The sequence below is a fragment of the Aedes albopictus genome, chromosome 1, assembly GCF_035046485.1.
Source record: "Aedes albopictus strain Foshan chromosome 1, AalbF5, whole genome shotgun sequence".
In the NCBI taxonomy this organism is placed as follows: Eukaryota; Metazoa; Arthropoda; class Insecta; order Diptera; family Culicidae; genus Aedes; species Aedes albopictus.
Genome location: NC_085136.1, coordinates 110,146,329 through 110,172,242, shown reverse-complemented (window position 1 = coordinate 110,172,242; position 25,914 = coordinate 110,146,329). Strand labels below are relative to the sequence as shown.

Below are 25,914 nucleotides of genomic sequence, written 5' to 3'. Positions count from 1 at the left end.
AACAGTTCCGTTAAAATTTCATCTAGGATTATGTGGAGAAATGCGAGGATTAATTCTTAGAGAAATCCCTAGAAGTTATATTGTAGGAATTCTAACAGTCATTCCAAAAAGAAAATTTCAGGAGGAATCTCTGGAGCAATTATTGTAGTATTTACCAGAGGAATTATTTGAGGAGTTTCTGGTGAAATATATGAGGCTTCCTGAAAAATTAATGGAAGAATGTCTGAAGGAACTTCTCGAGCAATTTATGAAGGAATATCTGGAAGAATTTCTGAAGACATTCATTATTACATCCCTGGAGGAATTCCTGAAGAAATTTCAGGAAAAAATTCTGGAGAAATTTCTAGGGGATTCCGTGGAGGATTCCCTGGTGGAATTTCTCGCGGAATCATTCGAGGAACTCCTGTAGGAATTCCTGGAAGAGTTTCGGGTGAATTTACTTTAGGATTTTGTGGTGGAGTTCATGGATGAATTTCGGGGAGAAATCCCTGGAGGCATCTCGGAGGAATTTCTGGAGGAATGTCTGAAGGAAGCAAATTGTGAAGGAATACCTGGAGGAATTTTTTGAGGAATTTCTGAAGAAATTTATGAATGAATTCCTGCAGAAATTCTTGGATAAATTGCTGGAAAAAATCCTGAAGAAATTCCTGAAGGAATCCGTGGAGGATTTCCTGGGCAAATTTCTTGCGGAATTCCTCGATAAGTTCTTGGAAGGGTTCCGGGAGATATTCTTGGAGAACTCAGGCAGAAATTCCTAGAGGAGTTGCTGGAGGAATTTTAGGAGTTCTTCCTCGACAATTTTTTGAAAGAATTCCTGGTGGAATTTCTGGAGGACTTTTTGTGGAATTTCTGAAGAAATGCATGAATGGATCCCTGGAGGGATTCCTGATGAAATTGTTTGAGAATTTCCTAGAGGAATCCATGGAAGAATTCTTGGAGAAATTTCTTGAGGAATACCTGGAAGAATTCCGTGAGAAATTGCTTAAGCATGTTATGGAGGCATCCGTGGAGGAAATATTGGGGGAATTCTGACAGACAGACATTCAGGATTTTTCCTAGAAAAATGTCAGGAGGGATCTCTGGAGGAATTTTAGGAGTATTTAGTGGATGAATTCCTGGAGGATTTATTTGAGGAATTTCTGGAGAAATATATGAGTCTTCCTGGAGAAGGAATTCCTGAAGGAATTTCTGGAAGAAGTTTCTGAGGAATTCCTGAAGAAATTCAGTTATGAATCCCTGGAGAAATTCCTGTAGAAATTTCTGGAAAAAATCCAAAAGAAATTCCCGGAGGATTCCCTGGTGGTATTCCTGGAAGAGTTCTGGAAGAAATTCCTTTAGGATTTTCTGCAGGAATCCGTGGAGGAACTCCTGAAAAAAAATCACTAGTTGTATATTGGAGGAATTTCTAAAGAAATGACTGAAGGAACCCCTCGAGAATTTTCTAAAGGAATATCTGGAGCAATTTCTGAAGAAATTCATTATTGAATCCCTGGAGGAATTCGTGAAAAAAAAAATCCTGGAAAAAATCCTGGAGAAATTACTGGAGGAATCTGTGGAGGATTTCCTGTAGAGATTCCTCGCAACATTTTTGGAAGAGCTCCGGGAGACATTCTTTTAGGATTCTCTGGAGAAATTCTGGCAGATATTCCTAGAGGATTTTCAGGAGAAATCCCTGGAGGAATGTCATGAGGAATTCTTGGAGGATTTTTTGTGAGGAATTCCTGTAGGAATTTCTGGCGTTATTTTTCGAGAAATTTCTGAAGGAATTTGTAGAGGAATTTTTTGAGGAATTTGAGAAGGATTTTTTTAAATAATTCATGGATTCAGGAATTCCTGAAAAAATTCCTTGAGAATTTCCTGGATAATTTTCTGAAAAAAAAAGACGCGGACACCGCCTTCAGCCAGAGGCTGCACAGACTGAATGAAACTTAAACACTAGACAAGGGACACACGGAGCATGCACCAGTGGATGCGGAGAAGAAACTATTCTCACGAAAAGTTTCATCGCCCGGAGCGGGAATCGAACCCTCACCCCATAGCATGGTGCGATTAGAAGCTTGGTGACCCTAACCACACGGCTACGAGGCTCCAAAAATGAAGGAACTCCTGGAGGAATTTCTCGAAGAATTCCAGGAAGATATTCTTTAGAAAGCCCTTTAGAATTTTCTGGGGAAATCCGTGGAGCAATTTCTAGAGGAATCCGTGGAGGAAATATTGGGAGAATTCTGGCAGACATTCCTAGAGGATTTTTCCTGAAAAAAATTTCAGGAGGAATTCCTGGAGGTAATTTTGGAAGAGTATTTACTGGAGGAATTCTTGGAGGAATATTTGAGACTTCCTGGAGAAATTTCTGAAGGAATTGTTGGAAGATTTTTTGGGGGAATTCCTGGAGGAATCATGCACGAATCTTTGTAGAAATCCTGGAGGAATCTCTGTAGATTACAACAAGGATTCCGATCAAAATGTTCTATCTAGGAATTCTGACATTCTCCAATTCTAGCGTCACTAATTGTCCAGGATCAAAATTATTTCACAACGACAATTTTTTTTCTATAATTGATATTTATTTCGATATTCTCCATTGTATTTGATATGTTTATAAAATTTTATAAGAGTCGAGATAATGACTTCATATTAAAGTTTCGTTGTGCCTTGAAATCATCACCATCCGAAGCCTTCTCCAGAATCCCAATATGAAGTACTTGGCGATATTAGCACCACAACATGTTGAAACCCCCTACTTGGGAATTCATATTGGGTGTAACACCATAATTCTGTTTTGCACCATGATCATACATATGTTGCACCATTATTATGGTGCCCCCCCCTAAGCAAGAACCCTGCGCACGCTAGTGCCCGTGAAACACACGTCTGCACAGTTACTGACCGACCCGGCTGACCAGTTGAAATGCTGGTTCGAGCACTTTGGAAACCAAAGTGGTCACGTCGGTCACGCCATCAACACCTCAGCATGATCCGTCAAGGGTTCGACGCATTGCCCGTGTCAACACCAAAGCTCCATCAGTACGTGATAGAAACAGTCATCCGTAGCATAAAATCTAACAGGGCCCCAGGGGTCGACCGCATATCAGCTGAGATGCTGAAAGCTGACCCCGTAGTATCCGCAGAACAACTCCATCAATTATTCTGCAACATATGGGAAACCGCGACATTTCCGGCCGACTGAAGACGCCTTAGTGAAGGTACCCAAGAAGGGTGACCTGACTGTATGCGATAATTGGTGGGGCATCATGTTACTGTGTATAGTTCTCAAAGTCCTCTGCAAAGTGATCCTTAACCGGATACAGGAGAAGATTGACGTAACTCTCCGACGGCAGCAAGCAGGATTCCGTGCCGGACGATCCTGTGTGGACCATATTGTCACGCTCCGTATCATTCTTGAGTAAATCAGTGAATTCCATGAGTCTCTCTACCTGGTGTTCATTGATTACGAAAAAGCTTTCGACCATCTCAATCATGAAAACATGTGGGGAGCCCTCAGGCTCAAGGGTGCCTCTAGAAAACATCGGCTTCATTGAAGCACAGTATAGGGCACGGTTTCCCAACCTTTGTTTCGCGACCCCCCAATTACTTGCAGGCATGCTGCGATTGTTTTACGAAAAGCGGGATGGCAGCTGACTGGCAAGGGGGTGGGGGTGATATCACGAAAGCCTAGGTGGGGAAGCGTTGGTATAGGGCATTTTCGTGCAGAGTGCTGCACAACGGTGCCTTGTCCAATCCCATCCGGATCATTGTTGGAGTGAGGCAACGGTGTACACTATCACCGCTACTGTTCCTCATCGTAATCGACAAGATCCACGATTGATCGTGAACCATATCGTGGATTGCTGTGGCAACCCATCACCAATCACCATGGAGCGCCTAAATGACTTCGAACTGGCTGATGACGTTGCTCTCCTAGCTCAACGGCGCTCTTATAAGCAGAGAAAGCTCGAAGATCTTGCCAATCGCTCCTCGGTGGCAGATCTTCCCATCAACATCAGCAAGACCAAATCGTTGGATGTAAACACGATCAACCCTTCCAGCTTTAAAGTAGCTAGACAAGCAGTGGAGAATGATGAAAGCGCCCAATATCTTGGTGGCCAAATGGTGGCCGATGGTGGCACCAAGATCGACATAGGTGCATGGATCAAGAAGGCGAGGGCTGCCTTTTGGGAGTTTAAGAAATGTATGAAAAAACTATCAGATTTGTCGACGCACCAAAATCCGAATTTACAACTCGAACGTGAAATCTGTGCTGCTGTACGCCAGTGAAACTTGGTGTGTATCAGCGGTGAACACTCAACGGCTGCAGGTCTTCATCAATGGATGGAATCTGATCTTCGACGTGGAGCTCCATCGTCGATGTCATCAAAAGCCGATAGCGACAGAAATTCGAGAACGAGAGTGGAGCTGCGTCGTCTACACTCTTCGCAAGGTCTTAAATGAAATCTGCAAGCAAGCGTTAGATTGAAACCCAGCAGGACATCGGAGCAGAGGCAGACCCAGAGGCTCATGGCGTTGCAGCCTCAACAACAAAATAAAGCAATTCGACAGAAATTTGACCTGACCACAGGTCAAGGCGATGGTTGGCAATTCGACCATGGCTCTGCATCACCAATCATGGCTGCTCCGGCTCAGGACTAAAAGTAAGTAAATAGTTGGAAACCGAAAAAAAAGTGGCCACTCTTCCGGGTTTCCACCAAACTCTGGGAGATCCTTCCGAACAGCTTATCACGCAGCCAGTTGACTACGCAGTATGAGATATGCAGATAGTATGCAGATAGTCTCCTCGTACATGGACTGCACCGGTTGAATAGGTCGTTGTTCAGCGATAAAACGATTCGGCTGCATAACTGTTTCGTCGTGCGAGGAGAGATTGTGAACTGGGTGCCTTGCCAGGTCGGTGATGGTGGCTGACCTAGTTGATGGACTAGATAGTCACCGTCCTGACTGAGGTTTCGAGCAGAATGGAAAAGGCACGCAGATCACCACAATCAAGCTCCCAGAAGGGGAGGTGAACATGGCGACGGCTATCGGTACTTTAAGTGCTTCGAGCAAGGACATGAATCGTGGGCCGGGTCTAAACCCTAGCTCAGACTGGAGGGTCGACGATGGGTACACAACACACGGTAAGCGTCTGTCGATTTGATGCAGCCTGGAACATAGAGGAGAGGAATACGGCCACGAAGGAAGATCGTCGACAGTCATCAAATGGCGGAGATGGCTGACCTTGCGCTTCGGAAAACCGGCATTTGTGGAGCGATTGCTTATGGAGGGTAACAATGACGATCACTGACGATCCAGCGATGATCTGGTCGGAACCCTAAGCCGTGCATGCGACGCCACAATGACAATGCGATCTCTACCAAGGAATAGAGGCAAACCGGTATACTGGTGGTGTCCAGAAATCGTAGAACAACGCGCATCCTGCCTAAGAGCATGGAGAAGGATGCGAAAGTGGGGCCTACAGGGCGGATAAACTGGCACTCAAAAGATATTAGATATTGCTTGTGGGTAATGTCTCATGCCGATGTAGTCATGGTCAAAACGAAGGGCGCGTGAGCACCCCTAGAATGCTCCCCCTCGATGCTGCAGAAAGTCGTGGAAACGCTGTCTCCACGCCACGATACAAGGCCATGGGCCTCCATCCCCTAAAGCCAAACCGGTCAAATCGAGGTCGCCCCGGTGATGAACGACGAGCTTACTGCAATAGCGAAGTCACTTAAGTTGAACAATGACCCAGGTCCGTGTGGTATCCCGACAGTAACCATCAAGACGGTAATCGAGGCATTCCCTGATAAGTTCAGAACAGCCAAGCAGATGCGCCTGGATAGAGGCGGATTTCCGGAGACGTGTAAATGGCACAGTACGACGGCGAATATGAACAGTTGAAAAACGAGAAGAATGCAGCATGGACGAGAGTAATTCAACACCGTACGAGGGCGAATGAGGCAAATTATAGACAGGCGCAAAACAGGCAGAGCTCAGTCCTCCGGAGAAAGAAGCGCCAGCAGGAAGAACGAGATCAAGAAGCGATGGAAGAGCTGTACCGCGCTAAGGACACACGAAAGTTCTACGAGAAGCTGAACCACCCGCGCAGAGGCTTTGTGCTACAAGCCGTCACGGCCGGGACAATCACGGGAATATTTTCACGAGCGAGCGTGAGGTGGTCGAGAGATGGCGGCAGCATTACGATGAGCACCGCAACCGTTGTAAGCACCGAAAGATTTCCAGCCCCTAAACTTCAAGAGATTGAGGAGGAGATTAGCAGGTTCAAAAACAACAATGCCGCTGAAGCAGATCAACTACCAAGCGAGTTACTAAAATACGGTGGAGAAGCACTGGTGATAGCACTACACTGAGTCATTACCAAGATTTTGGAGGAGGAAGTATTACTGGAGGAATGGATGGAAGGTATTGTGTGCCCCAAAGGGTGTCAAGTTGGATTGCGGGAACTATCGCGCGATCACACTACTGAGCGCTGCCTACAAGGTACTCTCTCAAAGTGTATACCGCTGTCACCGATTGCAAGAGAGTTCGCGTGGCAATATGAGGTTGGATTCAGTTCAGCGTGTTCACCCGCTACAACGGACCAGATGTTCGCCATCCGCCAGGTGTTGCAGAAATGCCGCGAATACAACGTGCCCACACATCACTTGTTCATCGATTTCAAATCGGCGTATGATACAATCGATCTAGACCAGCTATGGCAGATTATGCACGAATGCACGGATTCCCGAGTAAACTGATACGATTGATCAAGGCGACGATGGATCGAGTGATGTGCGTAGTTCGAGTATCAGGGACACTCTCGAGTCCCTTCGAATCTCGCAGAGGGTTACGGCAAGGTGATGGTGTTTCGTGCTTGCTGTTCAACATTGCGTTAGAGGCTGTAATAAGGAGAGCGGGGATAAACATGAGAGGGACGATTTTCACGAAGTCCGTTCAGCTGCTTGGATTCGCTGATGATATTGATATTATTGCTCGTAAATTTGAAACGAAGGCGGAAACGTATATCCAACTAAAGAGTGAAGCCAGGCGAATCGGATTAGTCATTCATGTGTCGAAGAAATAGTACAAGATGGCAAAGGGCTCCAGGGAGGAACCACCGTGTCCGCCATCCCGAATTTCTATCGACAGTGATGAAATCGAGGCGGTTGAAGGATTCGTGTACTTGTGCTCACTGGTGACCGCCGACCACGACACCAGTAGAGAAATTCAGAGACGCATTGTGGCAGGAAATCGAGCTTACTTCGAACTCCGCAGAATTCTACGATCGAACAAAGTTCGTCGTCACACGAAGTTAACTATCTACAAAACGCTGATTATACCGGTAGTCCTCTATGGGCACGAAACATGGACCCTACGTGCAGAGGACCAACGCGCCCTTGGAGTTTTCAAACGGAAGGTGTTGCGTACCATCTACGGCGAAGTGCAGATGGACGACGGGATATGGAGAAGGCGAATGAACCACGAGCTGCATCAGCTGCTGAGAGAATCAACCATCGTCCACACCGCGAAAATCGGGAGGCTACGGTGGACTAAAATGGTTCTCGAAAGTCATCCGACCGGTACAAGAAGACGTGTTGCGCAGCGAGTTAGGTGGGTCGACCAAGTGGAGGGCGATCTGCGGACCCTACGCAGAGTGCGGAGCCGGCCTTAGCCTGATCGGTAAGGTAAGTAACGTATAGGAAACTTTCGCTTTTTAAAGAACTTTTTTCAAACTGGTGCTAGAAACCGTCCCTGATTTGGAGGCCCTCTAAATTTGGGGACCCGGTGCGAACCGAATCATCCACACCCCCTTGCTACGCCACTGATTGCGAGTTGCATATAACGGTTCGCCCTGCAGACTCATTTCACGCTGCTTTCCCCTACTGCACAATGCATCAACGTATAACGGTATAACAGTTGTTTCAGACATTGTTTCTGCTGAACAATGAACAGCGAATCGCACAGCAACAGCCTAATAGCTAACACCCAACAAGAGAATACAGTATCTTCTATAGGTTAGCGATGCAAGCTTCGTACACAATCCTTAATTCTATCGGTGAAGTTTTTGCATGAAATCACGTAGTGAATATCGTTGATCAAGCTTTTCTGGACAAGTGGGTGAACAGCTGACATCACACTAGTGATGTACAATCTATTATAACCTTCGATTGTTCTAGGCCAAACTAAATTTCCACAATGGCAGCGCACGACAGACCATGGCAGGAAGGTCAACGTCTGCACATCAACGACCTTCCAGAGGAAGTGATCCAAGTTATTACAAACTATCTACCGCTAGGTGATCGTAAGAACTTGTCAATGGTCTCTCCGCCTTGGGATCGACATGCATTCTCCCACGGAAATATGGACGATATCAAACTTCGGATCAGAGGCCCCGGTATTGAGCACCGAGATTTGCAAAGTCTGTATAAAACTGGCCGGCGCTTTCGTCATCTGAGTTACTTCTCAGGAGATCCAAGTGGTGAGATCGACTTTGCCATGCTAATGAAGGTATTCACGGTGCTGGGACCGTCGGTCCAGAGTATTATCCTGACGAATAGGTGCACGTTGAGACAGTTAAAAGAATTGGTCATCAAATTACCTAGATTGCAGATTCTGAGCGTAGGCGTAGTTCTAGCAGGGGATGAACCGCTTTCCGATTTTCCAGATATGCAAAACTTGAGGGAGCTTTATATGAGCAGCAATACATCGTTCGAGTCGTGTTTGATGACGTCCAGAGCCGCTCCTCGTATTCGAACGTTGTCTTTGAATCTTAATGCTAGAGTAGATACAATAGAGCACAGTCTCACATTCATCGGACACTACCAACAACAACTTGAATCCTTACATCTGGATGCGCCTAGAGCGGGAATGCTTCTCAATCAACTTAGTCTTCGCCAGCTGCACACCCTGGAACTAAGTAACATCTACTGTAACCGTGACGCGAGGGAGCTGTGTATATTGTTCCAAAATTTACCTGTATTGCGGGTGGCATTGCTGCGTTTTACCGTAACGAATCAAGTTCTGGATGTTATTTGCAACAATTGTGCTGGTTTGTACAAACTCAGGTTCATGGTCGAAGAATTGGTCGGAAATGCCTTCCGCTTACTGGTGAACCTGAATCGCTTAAGGGTAAGCTTTCGTATCTAATGTTGGCGTAGCTAGAGGGCGGTGGTTATGGATTATTTCTTGCCTGTGCTGTGATGAAAAAAATCAGAACTGATTCAAAATTTCAGCGCCCCCTGTAGTGGTACGCCCCCGAGGAAAGGGTTTAACCCGTAAAAACCCGGGACGATCTTCTTTTGGTAGAAATCTTTTTTGTTTTAAAACATTTTACCCTGGAGTCTTTTAGTCAATGGGGAATAGTTGTGCTCAGAAATGCATGGTTCTTCCCTCTATTGCTGGTAACCGAAAATACGTGTTTTTTTTTGTATTTTTTTATGAATTCTACATGTTTTTGCTCAAATTTCTTCATTTTGATAATCTTCAGAAATTTCGACTGGTCATTGACATTATAGTTTGTTGAAGTTTTCATACCAGAGCTTTTAAAAGGTCTCCAAAGTACTCCGAAGTTTGTGTCACAAATCCAACATTCTAATCCAAATTTTATACACGATGAATGATCACAGAACATAGTCTACGGTACTCAAAAAACCTCAAAGCAACGCTAGAAAACTCACAGTATGTACATGAACTGGGTCATCTAGGTCATCCAAACTACTCTGGAATTAATTTTCTTAAGATCTACTGGATCTACCATCATCTGTGTTCACTCTGTTCAATAAATTCAATCACGTTTATGCCCATTGGACCTCGCAATGCTACGAGCAGTTTAATATTGTGGTAGTTGGACATTCTGTGAAATACAAATGGCCTCCAATACACTTTGAAGTTTGGGTTACGATATCTACATACCGTATCATGCTTAAATTTAAAATAAATGGAGTGGAGTGTAGTCCATACTGCTGATGGATCCTCAGTGCACAACTATGATGCTTTTGGTACATTCATGAGATATTTCAGGCTTTTCAAACTATTCTGGAATTAGGACCTTCAAGGTCTACAGGCTATACTCTAGTTTCTTTTCACTCAATCGGCATCATTCTTTTACGATTGTGTCTGTTGCATCTTATAATATTACGTGTACATCTGTGTGTTGCTAATTAGGTGTCCACTGGCATGTAAATGGACCTTAATGTATTTTGAAGTATTGGTCGTCGCGATATCTGTAAAATTTTGGATATTTTTATTGTAGCGAATGTTCGCGGTACCTATGCTACTCTTAGTACCTCAGAGTGCCATTCTGATAATATTCCCTTGGTGATCTCCATCATCCTCCTTCAGGACTTTCACCAGGAATAACTGCTAATTCATCTAGGAATTCATCAAGAGATTTCTACAGAAATTCCTTCACGGTGTCCACACAAATTCTTCCAGGATTTCCTCCAGCAATTCACATGGGTTCTTCCAGGAATTCCTCACAGGGATTCCTCCTGAAATTCCTCAAGGGATTCTTTGCAGGAATTGTCCAAAGGATTCCACCTCGCATCCTTCCAGAGATGCCTCGATAGATTCCTCCAGGATTCAACCAAACATTCATAAAGGGATTCCTCCTGGAAATAATCCAAGGCTTTCTCTATGAAATCCTGCAGGAATTCATCCCGGAAATCCTACAGAGATTCCACCAGGAATTTCTCCAGCAATTCCCCTGGGAATTCCTGCAGGAGTTCCTCCCTGAATCCCTACAAAGTTTCCTCCAGGAATTCCTCGAGGGATTTCTCCAGGAATTTCTCCAGGAATTCTTCGAGGGATTTCTCCAAGAATTCCTCCAATGATTCCTCTGGGAATTCCTCCAGGGTTTCCTATAGGGATTCCTCCAGAAATTCCACTACGGATACAACCAGGAACTTCTTTAGGAATGCCATTAAAAATTGACAAATTGACAAATTGAAGTTTTGCTTCAGGAACTTCTCAAGAATTTTATCAAGGGATTCTTCCAAGCCTTCCGCTTGGAATTCGTCATGGAACTCCTTCAGGAATTCCTCAACTAATGCCTCCAAAGATTCTTCAATAAATTCTTCCCTTAACAGCTCCAAGGATTTCTCTAGAGACTACTCCCGAGATTTCTCAAGAACTCCCTAATGAATTTCACCACGAGATCCTCCAGAAATTCTTCCAGGAATTCCATCAGTCATTCCTCAAGGAATTTCGCCAGGGATTCTATCAGGAATTCTTCCTGGGATTCCATAAGGAATTCCTCCAGGGATTCCTCCAAAGATTCCTCAAGGAATTCCTCTAGGAACTCCCTAATAAATTTCGCCACGAGATCCTCCAGAAATTCTTCCAGGAATTCCATCAGTCATTCCTCAAGGAATTTCACTAGGGATTTCATAAGGAATTCCTCCAGGGATTTCACCAGGGAATCCTCCAAGAATTCCTTCAATGATTCCCCTGGGAATTCCTCCAGGGTTTCCCACAGGGATTCCTCCAGAAATTCCACTACGGATACAACCAGAAACTTCTTAAGGAATTCCATTACAAATTGATTCAAAACTTACTTCAGGAAGTTCTCAAGAAATTCATCAAGGGATTCTTCCAAGGCTTCCGCTTGGAATTCTTCATCGAATTCTTTCAGGAATTCCTCAACTAATGCCTCCAAAGATTCTTCAATAAATTCTTCCCTTAACAGATCCAAGGATTTCTCTAGAGATTACTCCAGAGATATCTCCAGAACTCCTTAATGAATTTCCCCAAGAGATCCTCTAAAAATTCTTCCAGGAATTCCATCAGTCATTGCTCAAGGAATTGCAGAATTGGCTATTCTTCCAGGACTAATACCTCCAAAGATTCTTCAAAAATTTCTTCCCTTAACTGCTCCAAGAATTTCTCTAGAGATTACTCCAAAGATTCTTCCAGAACTCCTTAATGAATTTCCCCCACGAGACCTTCCAAAAATTGTTCCAGGAATTCCGTCAGTCATTCCTTAAGGAATTTCACCCAGAGATTCCATTAGGAATTCTTCCAGGAATTCCTCCAGGGATTCTTCCAGGAATTTCTCTAGGAACTCCTTCAGGTTATACTCCGGTATATATTCCAGAAAGACATCCAGCAAATACTCCAAGAATTCTTTCACAAATTATTCCAGGAATCTCTACAGGGATTACTCTACGAATTCTTTCAGGAATTATTATAGGCATTTCTCTAGGGACAATTCCGGAAAATACTCCAGGAATTCCTACAAGCAATATTAGAGATATTTCTCCAGGAATTCCTCCAGGAGTTCCTCCAGGAGTTCCTCCAGGAATTCCTCCTGGAATTATTGCAGAAATTCCTCAATGAATTACTCCAGGAATTCCTGGCGGAATTTTTGGAGGAATTCCTGCAGGGATTCTTGGAGGAAATCTAGGTAGATGTCTTGAAGGAGTTTTTGGATGAATTCTTGGAGAAATTCCTTCTTGGTGCAACTCCTGAATGAAATATTGGTAGACTTCCTGAGGATATTATAGGAGGAATTCCTGCAGGACTTTCTGAAGGAATTTCCGGAGTAATTTCTGGGGTGCTTTCTGAAGTATTTCCTTTCTGAGGTATTTCCAAAAACAATTTATCAGGGATTTCCTGGAGGAATTCCTGAAGGGGGAGGAATTTCAGTAGTCATTCCTGGAATAATTTCGGTAATAATTTTTGGCGTAGTTACTTAAGAAAATTTTGGAGGACTTTCTGAGGAAATCCTCGAACGAATTCTCGGACGATTTCTTAGAGTAATTCCAGGGGTATTTTCTAAAGGTTTTCTAAAGGATCCCTGAAGGTATTCATGGAGATATTCTGGAGGAATTCTTGAAACAAAAAATCTTTAAAAATGCCTGGGGGAATTCCTGGAAGAATTCATCGAAGAATTCCTGAAGATGTTCCTTGAGGAATTTCTGAAGCAATTCTCTCTCTCTTCTTGGCGTAACGTCCTCATTGGGACAAAGCCTGCTTCTCAGCTTAGTGTTCTATGAGCACTTCCACAGTTATTAACTGAGAGCTTCCTCTGCCAATGACCATTTTGCATGCGTATATCGTGTGGCAGGCACGAAGATACTCTATGCCCAAGGAAGTCAAGGAAATTTACTTTACGAAAAGATCCTGGACCGACCGGGAATCGAACCCGTCACCCTCAGCATGGTCATGCTGAATACCCGTGCGTTTACCGCCTCGGCTATATGGGCCCTTCAGCAATTGTAGTAGGAATTTCTTGAAAAAAATCTTGACAAATTCCTGGAGGTATTTCTGGAGAAATGCCTGAAAGAAATCTCGGAAGAATCCCTGGAGTAATTTTTAGAAGTATTTCTGGAGGATTTCCTGCAGGTTTCTGGGGGAATTCTTCGAGGATTTTTTGGAGAAATTCCTTAAGGGATTCCATTGGAGGCATTTCTTAAGAAATTCTTAAAGAAACGAGAGACGAGCCAGCCGAGGGCTGAAAGTCTCTTTAATAAAGACAAATCAATCAATCAGTTAAAAAAAAAATCCTGGAGAAATACATGGAAAATTTCTTGGCAGAAGTATTGAAAGACTTCCTGGAGAAATTCTTGTGGCAAAATATCTAGAAGGATTCTTTGAGGAATTCCTGGCAGAAGTTTTGGATGATTCTTGGAGGAAGTTCTTAGAGAAATTCCTGGTGGAATTCCTGAATGAATTTCTGGAGAAAAACCTGGAGGAGTTCTTGTAGGATTTTTTTTTGAGAATCCTTGGAGGAGTTCCTGGAGGGATTCTTTGAGGAATTCTTAGCGAAAGTCTTGAAGGAAATACTGATTTTTTATGAACTTTTGGAGGAATTCCTGAAGGAAATCCTGAAGAAATTCTTGGAAGAATTTCTGGAGGTATGCTTTTAGGAATTCCTGAAGGAATTCTTGGTGGAATTCCAGGAAGGATTCCTGTAGGCATTTCTGGAGGATTTATTGGAGAATTGTCTTGAAAAATACCCGAAAAAATCCCTGGAGAAATTCACGTAGCAATTCAGAGATAAATTTTTGGAGTAGTGCCTGTGGTCATCAATTCCTGGTGTAATCCCTGATGTTTTCTTTCAAGGCATTTCTCCAGGAGATTCTCCAGGAATTCCTCCAAACGTTTCTTTAAAAGATGCAATTCAAGGAGATATTTTCTCACAAGGATTTGGATTACTCTACGATTTCTTTCAGGAATTATTACAGGAATTCCTCTAGGAAATACTCCAGGTATTTCTACAAGAAATATTCCAGATATTCCTCCAGGAATTCATCCAGGAGTTCCTCCAGGAAATCCTCCAGCAATAATTACAGGGATTCCTCAAAGAATTACTCCAGGAACTCCTGCGGGAATTTTTGGAGGAATTCCTGGAGGGATTCTTCGAGGAAATCTAGGCAGATGTCTTGAAAGAGTTCCTGGATGGTATTCCTGAAGATATTATAGGAGGAATTCCTGCAGGACTTCATGAAGGAATTTCCGAAGTAATTTCTGGGGTGCTTTCTGGAGTATTTCCTGGTATAATTCCAAAAACAATTGATCAGAGATTTCCTGGAGGAATTCCTGAAGGAGGAGGATTTTCAGTAGTAATTCCTGGAATAATTTCGGGAGGAATTTTTGGCGTGGTTACTTAGGAAATTTTTGGAGGACTTTCTGAGGAAATCCTCGAAGGAATTCTCGGACGATTTCTTAGAGTAATTCCAGGGATATTTTCTAAAGGTTTTCTAAAGGATCCTGGAGGTATCCATAGAGGTATTTTGGAGGAATTCTCGAAACACAAAATCTTTGAAAATCCCTGGGGGAATTCCTGGAAGAATTCTTCGAAGATTTCCTGAAGAAGTTCCTTGAGGAATTCCTAAAGTAATTTCTGTAGGAATTTCTTGAAAATTTTCTAGACTCCTGGTGGTATTTGTGGAGAAATACCTGAAAGAAACCTCGGAAGAATCCCTGGAGTAATTTTGGCAGAATTTCTGGGGAATTTCCTGCAGGTTTCTGGAGAAATTCTCCGATGAATTTTTGGAGAAATTCCTAGTGGAATCCCTGAATGAATTAATGGAGAAAAACCTGGAAGAGTTCTCGTAGGATTTTTTGTTAATGTTCTTGTAGGAATTTCTGGAGAGATTCTTTGCGGAACTCTAAGTGAAAGTCTTGAAGGAAATACTGAATTTTTTTTGATAAACTTTTGGAGGAATTCCTGAAGTAATTGCTGTAGGAATTTCTTGAAAAAAAATTTTGACTGGTGGTATTTTTGGAGAAATGCCTGAAATAAATCTCGAAGGAATCCGTGGAGTTATTTTTGGAAGAACTTCTGGAGGACTTCTGGAGGCAATTTTCTGAAGGAATTCTTCGAGAAATTTAAAAAAAAAATCCTAGAGGGATTCTATTGGAGGCATTTCTTGAGAAATTCTTAAAGGAATTCCCGGAGAAATACGTGGAAAATTTCTTTGCAGAAGTATTGAAGGACTTCCTGGAGAAATTTTTGTGGCAGAATATCTAAAAGGATTCTTTGAGGAATTCTTGACGAAAGTCTTGCAAGAATTCGTGAAAAAAATTTGGAGGAACTTTTGGAGAAATTTCTGGACGAAAGCTTTGAGGAATTCCAGGATGGATTCGTGTAGGCATTTCTGGAAGATTTCTTGGAGAATTGTCTTCTGGAAGAAGTTATTTGAGGCATTCCTGAAGTAATTGCTGTATGAATTTCTTGAAAAATTTATTGACAAATTCCTGGAGGTATTTCTGGAGAAATGCCTGAAAGAAATCTCGGAAGAATCCCTGGAGTAGTTTTTGGAAGAATTTCTGGAGGATTTCCTGCAGATTGTTGGAGGAATTCTAGGAATTTTCGGAAAAAATCCTAGAGGGATTCTATTGGAGACATTTTTTGAGAAATTCTTAAAAGAATTCTTGGAGAAATACGTGGAAAATTTCTTGGCAGAAGTATTGGAGGAATTCCTGGAGAAATTTTTATGGCAGAATATCTAGAAGGCTTCTTTGAGGAATTCTTGGCGGAAGTTTTGGATGATTCTTGGAGGAAATTCTTAGAGAAATTCCTGGTGGAATTCCTGAATGAATTTCTGGAGAAAAACCTGGAGGAGTTCTTTAAGGATTTCTGGAGATAATTCTGAGGAAATTCTTGAAGGAATTTCTGGACGAAAGCTTTGAGGAATTCCAGGATGGATTCGTGTAGGCATTTCTGGAGGATTTCTTGGAGAATTGTCTTGAAAAATACCCGAAAAAATCCCTGGAGAAATTCACGTAGCAATTCGGAGATAAATTTTTGGAGTAGTGCCTGTGGTCATCAATTCCTGGTGTAATCCCTGATGTTTTCTTTCAAGGCATTTCTCCAGGAGATTCTCCAGGAATTCCTCCAAACGTTTCTTTAAAAGATGCAATTCAAGGAGATATTTTCTCACAAGGATTTGGATTACTCTACGATTTCTTTCAGGAATTCCTCTAGGAAATACTCCAGGAATTCCTACAAGAAATATTCCAGATATTCCTCCATGAGTTCCTCCAGGAATGCCTCCTGGAAATTATTGAAGGAATTCCTCAATGAATTACTCCAGGAATTCCTGAGGAAATTTTCGGAGGAATTCCTGGAGGGATTCTTGGAGGGAATCTAGGCAGATTGGGTCTTGAAGGAGTTCCTGGATGAATTCTTGGAAAAAATCCTTCATGGTGGAACTCCTGAAAGACATGTTGGTGGAATTCCTGAGGATATTATTGGAGGAATTCTTGCAGGACTTCCTGAAGAGTCCTTCCGGAGTAATTTCTGGGGTGCTTTCTGAAGTATTTCCTGGTATAATTCCAAAAACAATTTATCAGGGATTTCCTGGAGGAATTCCTGTAGGAGGAGGAATTTCAGTAGTCATTCCTGGAATAATTTCGGGAGGAGTTTTTAGCGTGGTTGCTTAAGAAATTTTTGGAGGACTTTCTGAAGAAATCCTCGAAGGAATTCTTGGGAGGATTTGTTAGAGTAATTCCAGTGGTATTTTCTAAAGGTTTTCTAAAGGATCCCTTGAGGTATTCATGGAGATATTCTGGAGGAATTCTTGAAAAAAAAAGTCTTTGGAAATCCCTGGGGGAATTCGTGGAAGAATTCTTCGAAGAATTCCTGAAGAAGTTCCTTGAGGAATTTTTGAAGCAATTGCTGTAGGAAAAAGAATTCTTGACAAATATCTGGAGGTATTTGTGGAGAAATACCTGAAAGAAATCTCTTAAGAATCCTTGAAGTAATATTTTGAAAGAAGAATTTCTGGAGGATTTTCTGCAGATTTTTGGAGGAATTCTTCGAGGAATTTTTGAAAAAAATCCTAGTGGGATTCTATTGGAGGCATTTCTTGAGAAATTCTTAAAGGAATTCCTGGAGAAATACGTGGAAAATTTCTTGGCAGGAGTATTGGGCAGAAGTATTCGTGGCAGAATATCTAGAGGGATTCTTTGAGGAATTCTTGGCAGAAGTTTTGGAGGATTCTTGGAGGAAATTCTTGGAGAAATTCCTGGTGGAATTCCTGATTTTTTTTTGGTAGAATTCTTGGAAGAATTCTTGGAGGGATTCTTTAAGGAATTCTGAGCGAAAGTCTTGAAGGAATTTGTGAAAAAAAATTGGAGGAACTTATGGAGGAATTCCTGGAGGAAATCATGGAGAAATTTTGGGAAGAATTTTTGGAGGAATTCCTGAAGGAATTCTTGGAGGAATTCCAGGAAGGTTTCCTGTAGGCATTTCTGGAGGATTTTTTGGAGAATTTTCTGGAAAAATATCTGGAAAATGTCTGGAGAAATTCTGGGAGCAATCCAGAGATAAATTTTTGGAGTAGTTCCTGGGGTAATTAATCCCTGGTGTAATCCCTGAAGTATTTTTTTCTTCAAGGCATTTCTCCAGGAATTCCTCCAAACGTTTCTTCAAAAGATGCAATTCAAGTAGATATTTTTTCACAAAGATTTGGAGATTCTTTCATAGATTGCTCTAGTGTCCTCATTTAGAAATTCAGATTTTTTTCTAGAAGCTTATTCAGAAATTGTTTCTTGATTTTCTCCAGAGGTTACTTCACAACAAAATTAAGTTTTCATAAAGTTGAGATAAATGATTCTCATCTCTCTAGACGTTTCTTCAGAGATTCTTCCAGAAAGATTCAGTGATGCCTCCAGGAGATCCACCAGGGATTCCTCCAGATATTTCTTTAGGGATGCTTCCAGGAGTTTCATCATTGATTTTTTTAAATTTGCAGGATTCTTATAGTAATTAGTCCAGGAGTTCCTTCACATTTTTCATAGATTCTTCCAGAAAGATTCAGTGATGCCCTCAGGAGATTCATCAGGGATTCCTCCAGAAAGTTCTTCAGGGATGCCTCCAAGAAGATCTCTTAGAGATCTAAACAGGAGTACCTTTAGGGAAAACTCCAGAATTTCTTCAGAAATTATTTCATGAGGATTCAGGGTTGCCTCCTAGAGATACATCAGGAATTCATCCAGAAGATCCTTCAGGTATTTCCATAAGAGGTCTTTCAGAGATTAGTCTGAGTGTTCCTTCAGGCATTCCTTCTGAAGTGCCTTCAGTAATTCCTTCGGGAGATCCTTCAGAAATTCTTCTTGAGCTCTTACAAGGGATACCTTCTGATGTTCTGTAGGAATCGTTCAGGGAGATCCTTCAGGAATCACTCCGGGAATTTCATCAAGAGTTCGTACAGGAATTCCTTCAAGCATCCCCCCTGGACTTTCTTCAAGAATCCCTTCTGAAATTCCTACGGGGATTCATCTTGGAATTCATGTTGGAATTTTTCAGATATTCTTTCAGGAGTTCTTTCTAGGATTGCAACAGAAGTTCTTTCAGTGATCTCTCCAGGAGTTCGTTCAGTGATCTCCACAATAGCTCCAGAAGGATTCACGGATGGCTCCAGGCGTTCATTATAAATTCCTTCAGGAGCTCCCTAAGCTATTTCAACAGAGGAGTTTACTCAGGTATCCTTCACGAAGTCCGTTCAGAGATTCTTTCAGGAGAATTCATAAATGCCACCTGAAAATCCATCAAGAATTCCGTAAGAAGTTTTTTCAGGAAGTCCTGCAGGAGGTTTTTAGAAACTTCCTGCAGAAATTCCTTCTGCAGTTCCTTTTGAAATTCTTACAGGAGTTCCTGTAGAAATTAGTCCAGGAGTTGCTTCAGAGATTTCTCCAGCAGTTTCAGGGATTCTTGCAGATGTTTCTTCAGAGATTCCTCCTGAATTTCTTCAGAAATCTCTGCAGGAGTTTCTTGAGAGAATCTTTGGAATCTAAGAATATCTTAAGAAGAATTCAGGGATACCCCCAGAAGTTTATTTGGAGATTCCTATACAAAAGTTTCTTCTAAGATTCCTTTGGGATATTCTTAGGAGATTACTCGGGAAGTTTCTTTAGGGATTCTTCCAGAAGTTCTTCCAGGGATCGCTACCGGGATTCTTTCAGATTGTAGATTGAGATTGAGGTTTTTCCAGGAGGACTCGCAGATGCCTCCAGGAGTTACTTCAGAGTTTTGTCCAGAAGCACATTCAGGAATTCATAAAGAAGTTCCTTCAGGGAATCTTGTAGCAGTTGCTTCAATCATTTCTTTAGGATTATAATCAGGCATATCTCCAGGATATTCTTGAGAGATCTTTCATGGAGTTTCTGCAAGTACTGCTCCAGGATTTCCTTCAGGAGTTCCTCCAGGAACTCCTTCTAGGATTTCGCTTGGAAATTCTTCGGGGGGTTTTCCTGTAATTTCTTTGGGGTTCTCTTTGCATGGACTACCTCCGGGAATACATCCTGTAATTTCTGCAAAGATTCCTCCTGGAATGCCTTCGGGAATTTCCGCTGGAATTCTTTCAGGGATTCCTCTTGGAGTTCCTTCGGAGATTCTTCCTAGATTTTCTTTCAGGATTTGCTTCTAGACTTCTTTCGAGGATTCCCCCTGATTTTCTTCATGGATTCCTCCTGAATTTTTGTTCATGGATTTCTCCTGATATTCTGTTGTGGATTCCTCCTGGAATTCCTTTGGTGATTCCTCTTGGTATTCCTTCGGAGATTGTTCCTTGAATTACATCGGGGATTCCTCATGAAATTCCTCCGGCGATTCCTCGTGGATTTCATTCAGGGATTCTTCCTGAACTTTTTTTGGGAATTCCTCCAAGAATTCTTTCGGGGATTCCTTCTAATATTCTGTCGTGGATTTATTCTGAAATCTTTCGGGGATTCCCCTTGAAATTTCTTTGATGATTCCTCTTAGAATTCCTTCGGAGCTTCCCCCAGGATTTCTCTCAGAGATTGCTGCTGGAATTCCTTCGGGGTTTCCTTCTGGAATTCCTTCTGTGATATCTCCTACAGTTCCTTCGGGGATTCCTCCTGGAATTACTTCGGATATTTCTCCTGAACTTTACATGGGAATTCCTATTGGAATTCCTTCGGGGTTTCCTATTGAAAACCCTTCGAGTATTCCACTTGAAAATCCTTCTGAGATTCCTCCTGAGATTCCTTTAAGATTCCTTCAGGAGTTCCCCCTGGGATTCCTGCAGAAATTTCCCCTGTAATTTCTTCGGGGATTTCTCCTGGAATTCCTTCAAGAATTCCTCCTAGAATTCCGTCGTCTTTCTTCAGGGTTTTCTTCTGGACTTCCTTCGGAGATTCCTGTTGGAATTCCTACTGTGATTCCTCCTAGAACTACTTCAGGGATTCCTCCTCAAGTTCCTTCGAGGATTTTTCCTAGCAATCCTTCGGGAAATCCGGCTGGAATTCTATCGGAGATCCTCCAGGGATTCCTCCTAGAATTCCTTCGAGATTTCCTTCTGGAATTTCTTTAGTGATGCCTCCTAGAGTTCCTTCGAATATTTCTTTTCCAGTCTGAATATTCGTCATCCGTGCTGCCTTGAAATCATCACTTCCCTAGCTTAACCACCACAAAAAAATCTGCTTGCGCGAATGACTAAACGTGAAATAATCAGATAATATTTTTAGGAGTTGCTCATAGATGACCGCATAAAAGGTTACATGATCCTAGACTGCCCCCCTCTGAACAACGTGGAGTATTTGAGTCTCTCAACGAATCCCATACAGTCCGATCGAGCAGGAGCGTCGATGGAGCAGCTGAGCCACCTTTTCCCAAGACTGCGCACTCTACAAATTAATATCTCCAGTAGATTGGACATGAACAACGAGTTCCTCTTCGGTGTCGGCTACTACTTCAGTCAGATCACATGCTTGTTCATGGAGTCCGCGAGTATGTGCAGCAACATGACGGGGGACCTCATCCTACCGCTTGCTTTCAAGCATCTGAAGCAGCTGACCAACTTGCAAGAACTTACCCTCAGCTGTATGCCCTTGATGGCTGAATGCGGCAAAGCATCGAAAGCAAACTGCCTGTTTATCAACTTCCAGCAGTTGTGTAACGGAGACTTTGAAGAACCACCACTCACGAATTTAAGGCGCCTTAAGCTCAAAAACTGCAACTGGGTGACGGGACACCTTTTCCAATATGTATCAGCCTTGTGCCCGGCGTTGCAATATCTGGAAGTTAGAAGATGTCGGATGATCAGGCTCGAAGATATTAATATGTGGCGCACTGCTTTGCCTAATTGCGTATTCCACTATATCCACACTAATCTACACTAGAGTACTGCAATAAACATGATACATGTGTGTTACACGGAAATTCAAACTTAAACGATAATAAAATATTTCATGTATACTGCCCCCTTTCACATTACAGTCACATATGAGTAGGAAACTAAAAATAAAAGTAAGTAATAGATAGACTTTTTCCAAACCAATCCGAAACACACATGGCCAGATGGCCGGATAGGCACTGTGTACTCTCCACCGGTGTTTTTGAACACCAGAAACTTGGGATACAGCTATACGTTGACAGCGAAGCCCCAATGCAATGGCGTAGCAAGGGGGGTGCGGTCTGCACCGGAACCCCTAGTTCAGGGGACCTCCAAATCAGAGAAGGTTTCTAACACTAGTTTGAATAAAGTTCTTTAATCCTCTTCGTGCAATAGGAGACGCTTACTACGCTGACGTCGTATACTCATTATACAAAGCTACGATTTGTAATCTATCATGTCCAGTAAGTCTTCTGGATGGTTAATTAACAATATCAGATCAGTCAGGATATCCTAGGTCATCCAAACTGTTCTTGAGTTTAGAACCTAAAGTCTACGGGTGTATCGGTAATTTCTTTAACTATACAAAGATACGATTTGTAATTTATTATGTCCAGTAAATCTTCTGAAAGTTCAATAGACAGTATCAGATCAGTCGGGATATCCTAGGTCATCCAAACTGTTCTTGTGTTTAGATCCTAAAGTCTGCGGGTGTAACGGTAACTTATTTCATTATACAAAGATGCGATTTGTAATATCTACTATGGCCAGTATTTCTTCAGAAAGTTCAATAGACAGTATCGTATCAGTCGGGATATCCTAGGTGATCCAAACTGTTCTTGAGTTTAGATCCTTAAGTCTATGGGTGTAACGGTAACTTCTTTCGTTATACAGAGCTACGATTTGTAATCTATCATGTCCAGTAAGTATTTTGAAAGTTCAATGGACGGTATCAGATCAGTCGGGATATCCTAGGTCATCCAAACTGTTCTTGAGTTTACATCCTAAAGTCTACGGGTATAACGGTATCTTGTTTCATTATACAAAGCTACGATTTGTAATCTATCATGTCCAATAAGTCTTTTGAAAGTTTAATAGAAAGTACCGTCTACCCCCGTTGGTTTGTACGACACCTCATGCAAACCAACGGGGTTCATTTTCTAATTTGAACTTTTAGTAACCCTGTGGGCTTCTAAAAACACACTGATGATTACCCTTTTTGCCGTTTTGTTTTGATTCTGCGTTCCGTTTCACCCCGTTCCATAAGCAGAATGACGTTTGAACCATTTTTAGTTTAAACAATGTGCAGATTAGAGGAGGTCAAATTCATGTTCAAGAAATTCAAACACGTTTATGCCCGTTTCACCTTGCAATGCTACGAGCAACTTGATATTGTGGTAGTTGGACATTCTGTGAAATACAAATGGCCTCCAATACACTTTGAAGTTTGGGTTACGATATTTACATACTGTATCATGCTAAAATTTGAAATAAATATTCGTGAAATGTAGTCTATACTGCTGATGGAGCCTCAGTGCACAACTATAATGCTCTTGGTACACTCATGAGATGTCCCAGGCTTTCAAACTATTCTGGAATTAGGACCTTCAAGGTCTACATGCTATACTCAAGTTTCTCTTCACTCTATCGGCATCATTCTTTTACGATTGTGTCTGTTGCATCTTATAATATTACGTGTACATCTGTGTGTTGCTAATTAGGTGTCCAATGGCATGTAAATGGACTTCAATGTATTCTGAAGTTTTGGTCGTCGCAATATCTGTAAAATTTTTGATATTTTTATTGTAGCGAATGCTCGCGGAACCTACACTACTCTTAGTGCCTCAGAGTGCCATTCTGATAACTTAGCAACATTCCCTTGGTGATCTCGGTCATCCTCCCTACCTTCTCCAGGAATAGCTGCTAATTCATCTAGGAATTCATCAAGAGATTTCTACAGAAATCCCTCCACGGTGTCCACACAATTTTTTCCAGGATTTCCTCCAGCAATTCACGTGGGTTGTTCCAGGAATTCCTCACAGGGATTTCTCCTGAGATTCCTTAAGGGATTCTTTGTAAAATTCCTGCAGGAATTGCCCAAAGGATTCCACCTCGCATCCTTCCAGGGATGCACCTATAGATTCCCCAAGGATTCAACCAAACATTCATCCAGGGATTGATCCTGGAAATAACCCAAGTATTTCTCTATGAAATCCTGCAGAAATTCATTACGGAATTCCACCAGGAAATCCAACATTGACTCAACCAGGAATTTACCCAACAATTGCTCAGGGAATCCCTGCAGGAGTTCCTCCCTGAATCCCTACAAAGTTTCCTAGAGGAATTCCTCAAGGGATTTCTCCAGGAATTCCTCCAGGGATTTCCCCAGGGAATCCTCCAAGAGTTCCTTCAATAATTCCCCTGAGAATATCTCCAGGGTTTCTTTTAGGGATTCCTCCAGAAATTCCACTACGGATACAACCAGAAACTTCTTAAGGATTTCCATTAAAAAATCATTCAAATCTTACTTCAGGAACCTTCTCAAGAAATTCATCAAGAGATTCTTCCAATGTTTCCACTTGAAATTCTTCATGGAACTCCTTCAGGAATTCCTCAACTAATACCTCCAAAGGTTCTTCAATAAATTCTTCCCTTAACAGCTCCAAGAATTTTTCTAGAGATTACTCCAAAGATTTCTCCAGAACACCTTATTGAATTTCCCCACGAAATCCTCCAAAAATTCTTCCAAGAATTCCATCAGTAATTTCTCAATTAATTTCACCAGGGATTCCATCAGGAATTCTACCAGGAATTCTATAAGGAATTCCTCCAGGGATTCCTCAAGCAATTCCTCTAGCAACGACGGGCAGATTAGAGGGGGTCAAATTAAAAAGTGTTCAGAATAGATGAGGTCAAACCAACGGGTGTTGACGGTATCAGATCAGTCGGAATATCCTAGGTCATCCAAACTGTCCTTGAGTTTAGATCCGAAGGTCAGCGGGTGTAACGGTAACTTCTTTCATTAAAATTTACGTCTTCTGAAAGTTACAGTGGTTGTTTTTATCAACAGTAAGGAAGCCCGTAATAATACATATCCCTAAAATATATAACAATGCTTATTGTTCGTACGCTTAAGGATGGCCCAGTCACCGCGATTGATTATGGAATGTTACTCAGTATGTCAGATATAGCTGATGTTACGAGTGACCTGAAGTTCTGAACTCAATAATAGTTTAGCTGATCTGGAACATTCTCATAGTGTCTCTAAATGACATTTGACCTCCACTGATCTCAGCAGATTATTATATGCTTTTATTTATGGTAAAAACACGTGAAGTTTTTCTTGTAGATTTGAAGGACTTCAAGCGAACAGTTCAAACAAACCTTTGAATGTCCCAAAGGTTTATAATAAAAAGTAGAATTCAGATTGGTCCAGTAACCACGGACAAATATGGAACGTTACTCAGTTTAGCAGATATGGCTGTTGTTATGAGTGTAGATCTGAAGTCCAGAATTCCAAGGTAGTTAAACTGACCTGGAATATCCCTGTAGTGTCTCTAAATGACATTTGAGATATCAAGAGCTTCGCGGATTCCAGCAGATTGTGAAATACTACTATTAATGGTGAAAACACATAAAGTTTTTCTTGTAGATTTGAAGGACTTCATTATAGAACAGTTTGGACAACCCTGAATGTCCCAAAGGTTTATAATGAGCTTGTAGACTTCAGGTTAACTACGGTTAATTATGAAACGTTACTCAGTATGGCCACTGTTACGAGTGTAGACCTGAAGTTCTGAACTCCAAGGTAGTTTGGCTGACCTGGAATATCCCTACAGTGTCTATAAATGACGTTGTAGATGTTAACAATTTCACGGATCCCAGTTGATTATGCAATGCTTTTATATGTGGTGAAAATACATAAAATCATTCTTGTAGATTTGAAGGACTTCACTATAGGACAGATCGGAACACCTAGAACATCCCAGAATATACAATAGTAGTAGTAGTAGTAGTAGTAGTAGTAGTAGTAGTAGTAGTAGTAGTAGTAGTAGTAGTAGTAGTAGTAGTAGTAGTAGTAGTAGTAGTAGTAGTAGTAGTAGTAGTAGTAGTAGTAGTAGTAGTAGTAGTAGTAGTAGTAGTAGTAGTAGTAGTAGTAGTAGTAGTAGTAGTAGTAGTAGTAGTAGTAGTAGTAGTAGTAGTAGTAGTAGTAGTAGTAGTAGTAGTAGTAGTAGTAGTAGTAGTAGTAGTAGTAGTAGTAGTAGTAGTAGTAGTAGTAGTAGTAGTAGTAGTAGTAGTAGTAGTAGTAGTAGTAGTGTATTGGAAAGGCAATATG

The 25,914-nt window shown here is 41.9% G+C and overlaps 1 protein-coding gene across 2 annotated transcripts; it reads left to right on the top strand.

Annotated features, from left to right (window-relative positions):
• Positions 1 to 7,958: 7,958 nt before the first annotated feature.
• On the top strand, positions 7,959 to 21,717 carry LOC109433010 (uncharacterized). 2 transcript variants are annotated; one of them, XM_062845185.1, is made up of 3 exons: positions 7,959 to 8,112; positions 8,172 to 9,123; positions 20,932 to 21,717. In XM_062845185.1, the coding sequence occupies exons 2-3, from the start codon at positions 8,191 to 8,193 to the stop codon at positions 21,583 to 21,585; spliced, it is 1,587 nt and encodes a 528-aa protein (XP_062701169.1). In that variant the 5' UTR covers positions 7,959 to 8,112; positions 8,172 to 8,190; the 3' UTR covers positions 21,586 to 21,717. The 2 variants fall into 2 exon arrangements, with proteins under 2 accessions (XP_062701169.1, XP_029734243.2); XM_029878383.2 differs by having other exon boundaries at positions 7,977 to 8,108.
• Positions 21,718 to 25,914: the final 4,197 nt, after the last annotated feature.

Excerpts from the sequence above, each read along its gene's own strand:
- LOC109433010 (XM_062845185.1), top strand. The coding sequence starts at position 8,191 with ATGGCAGCGCACGACAGACCATGGCAGGAAGGTCAACGTCTGCACATC. Across the intron at positions 9,124-20,931 it reads TGAACCTGAATCGCTTAAGG|GAGTTGCTCATAGATGACCG; the intron begins GTAAGCTTTCGT and ends TAATATTTTTAG.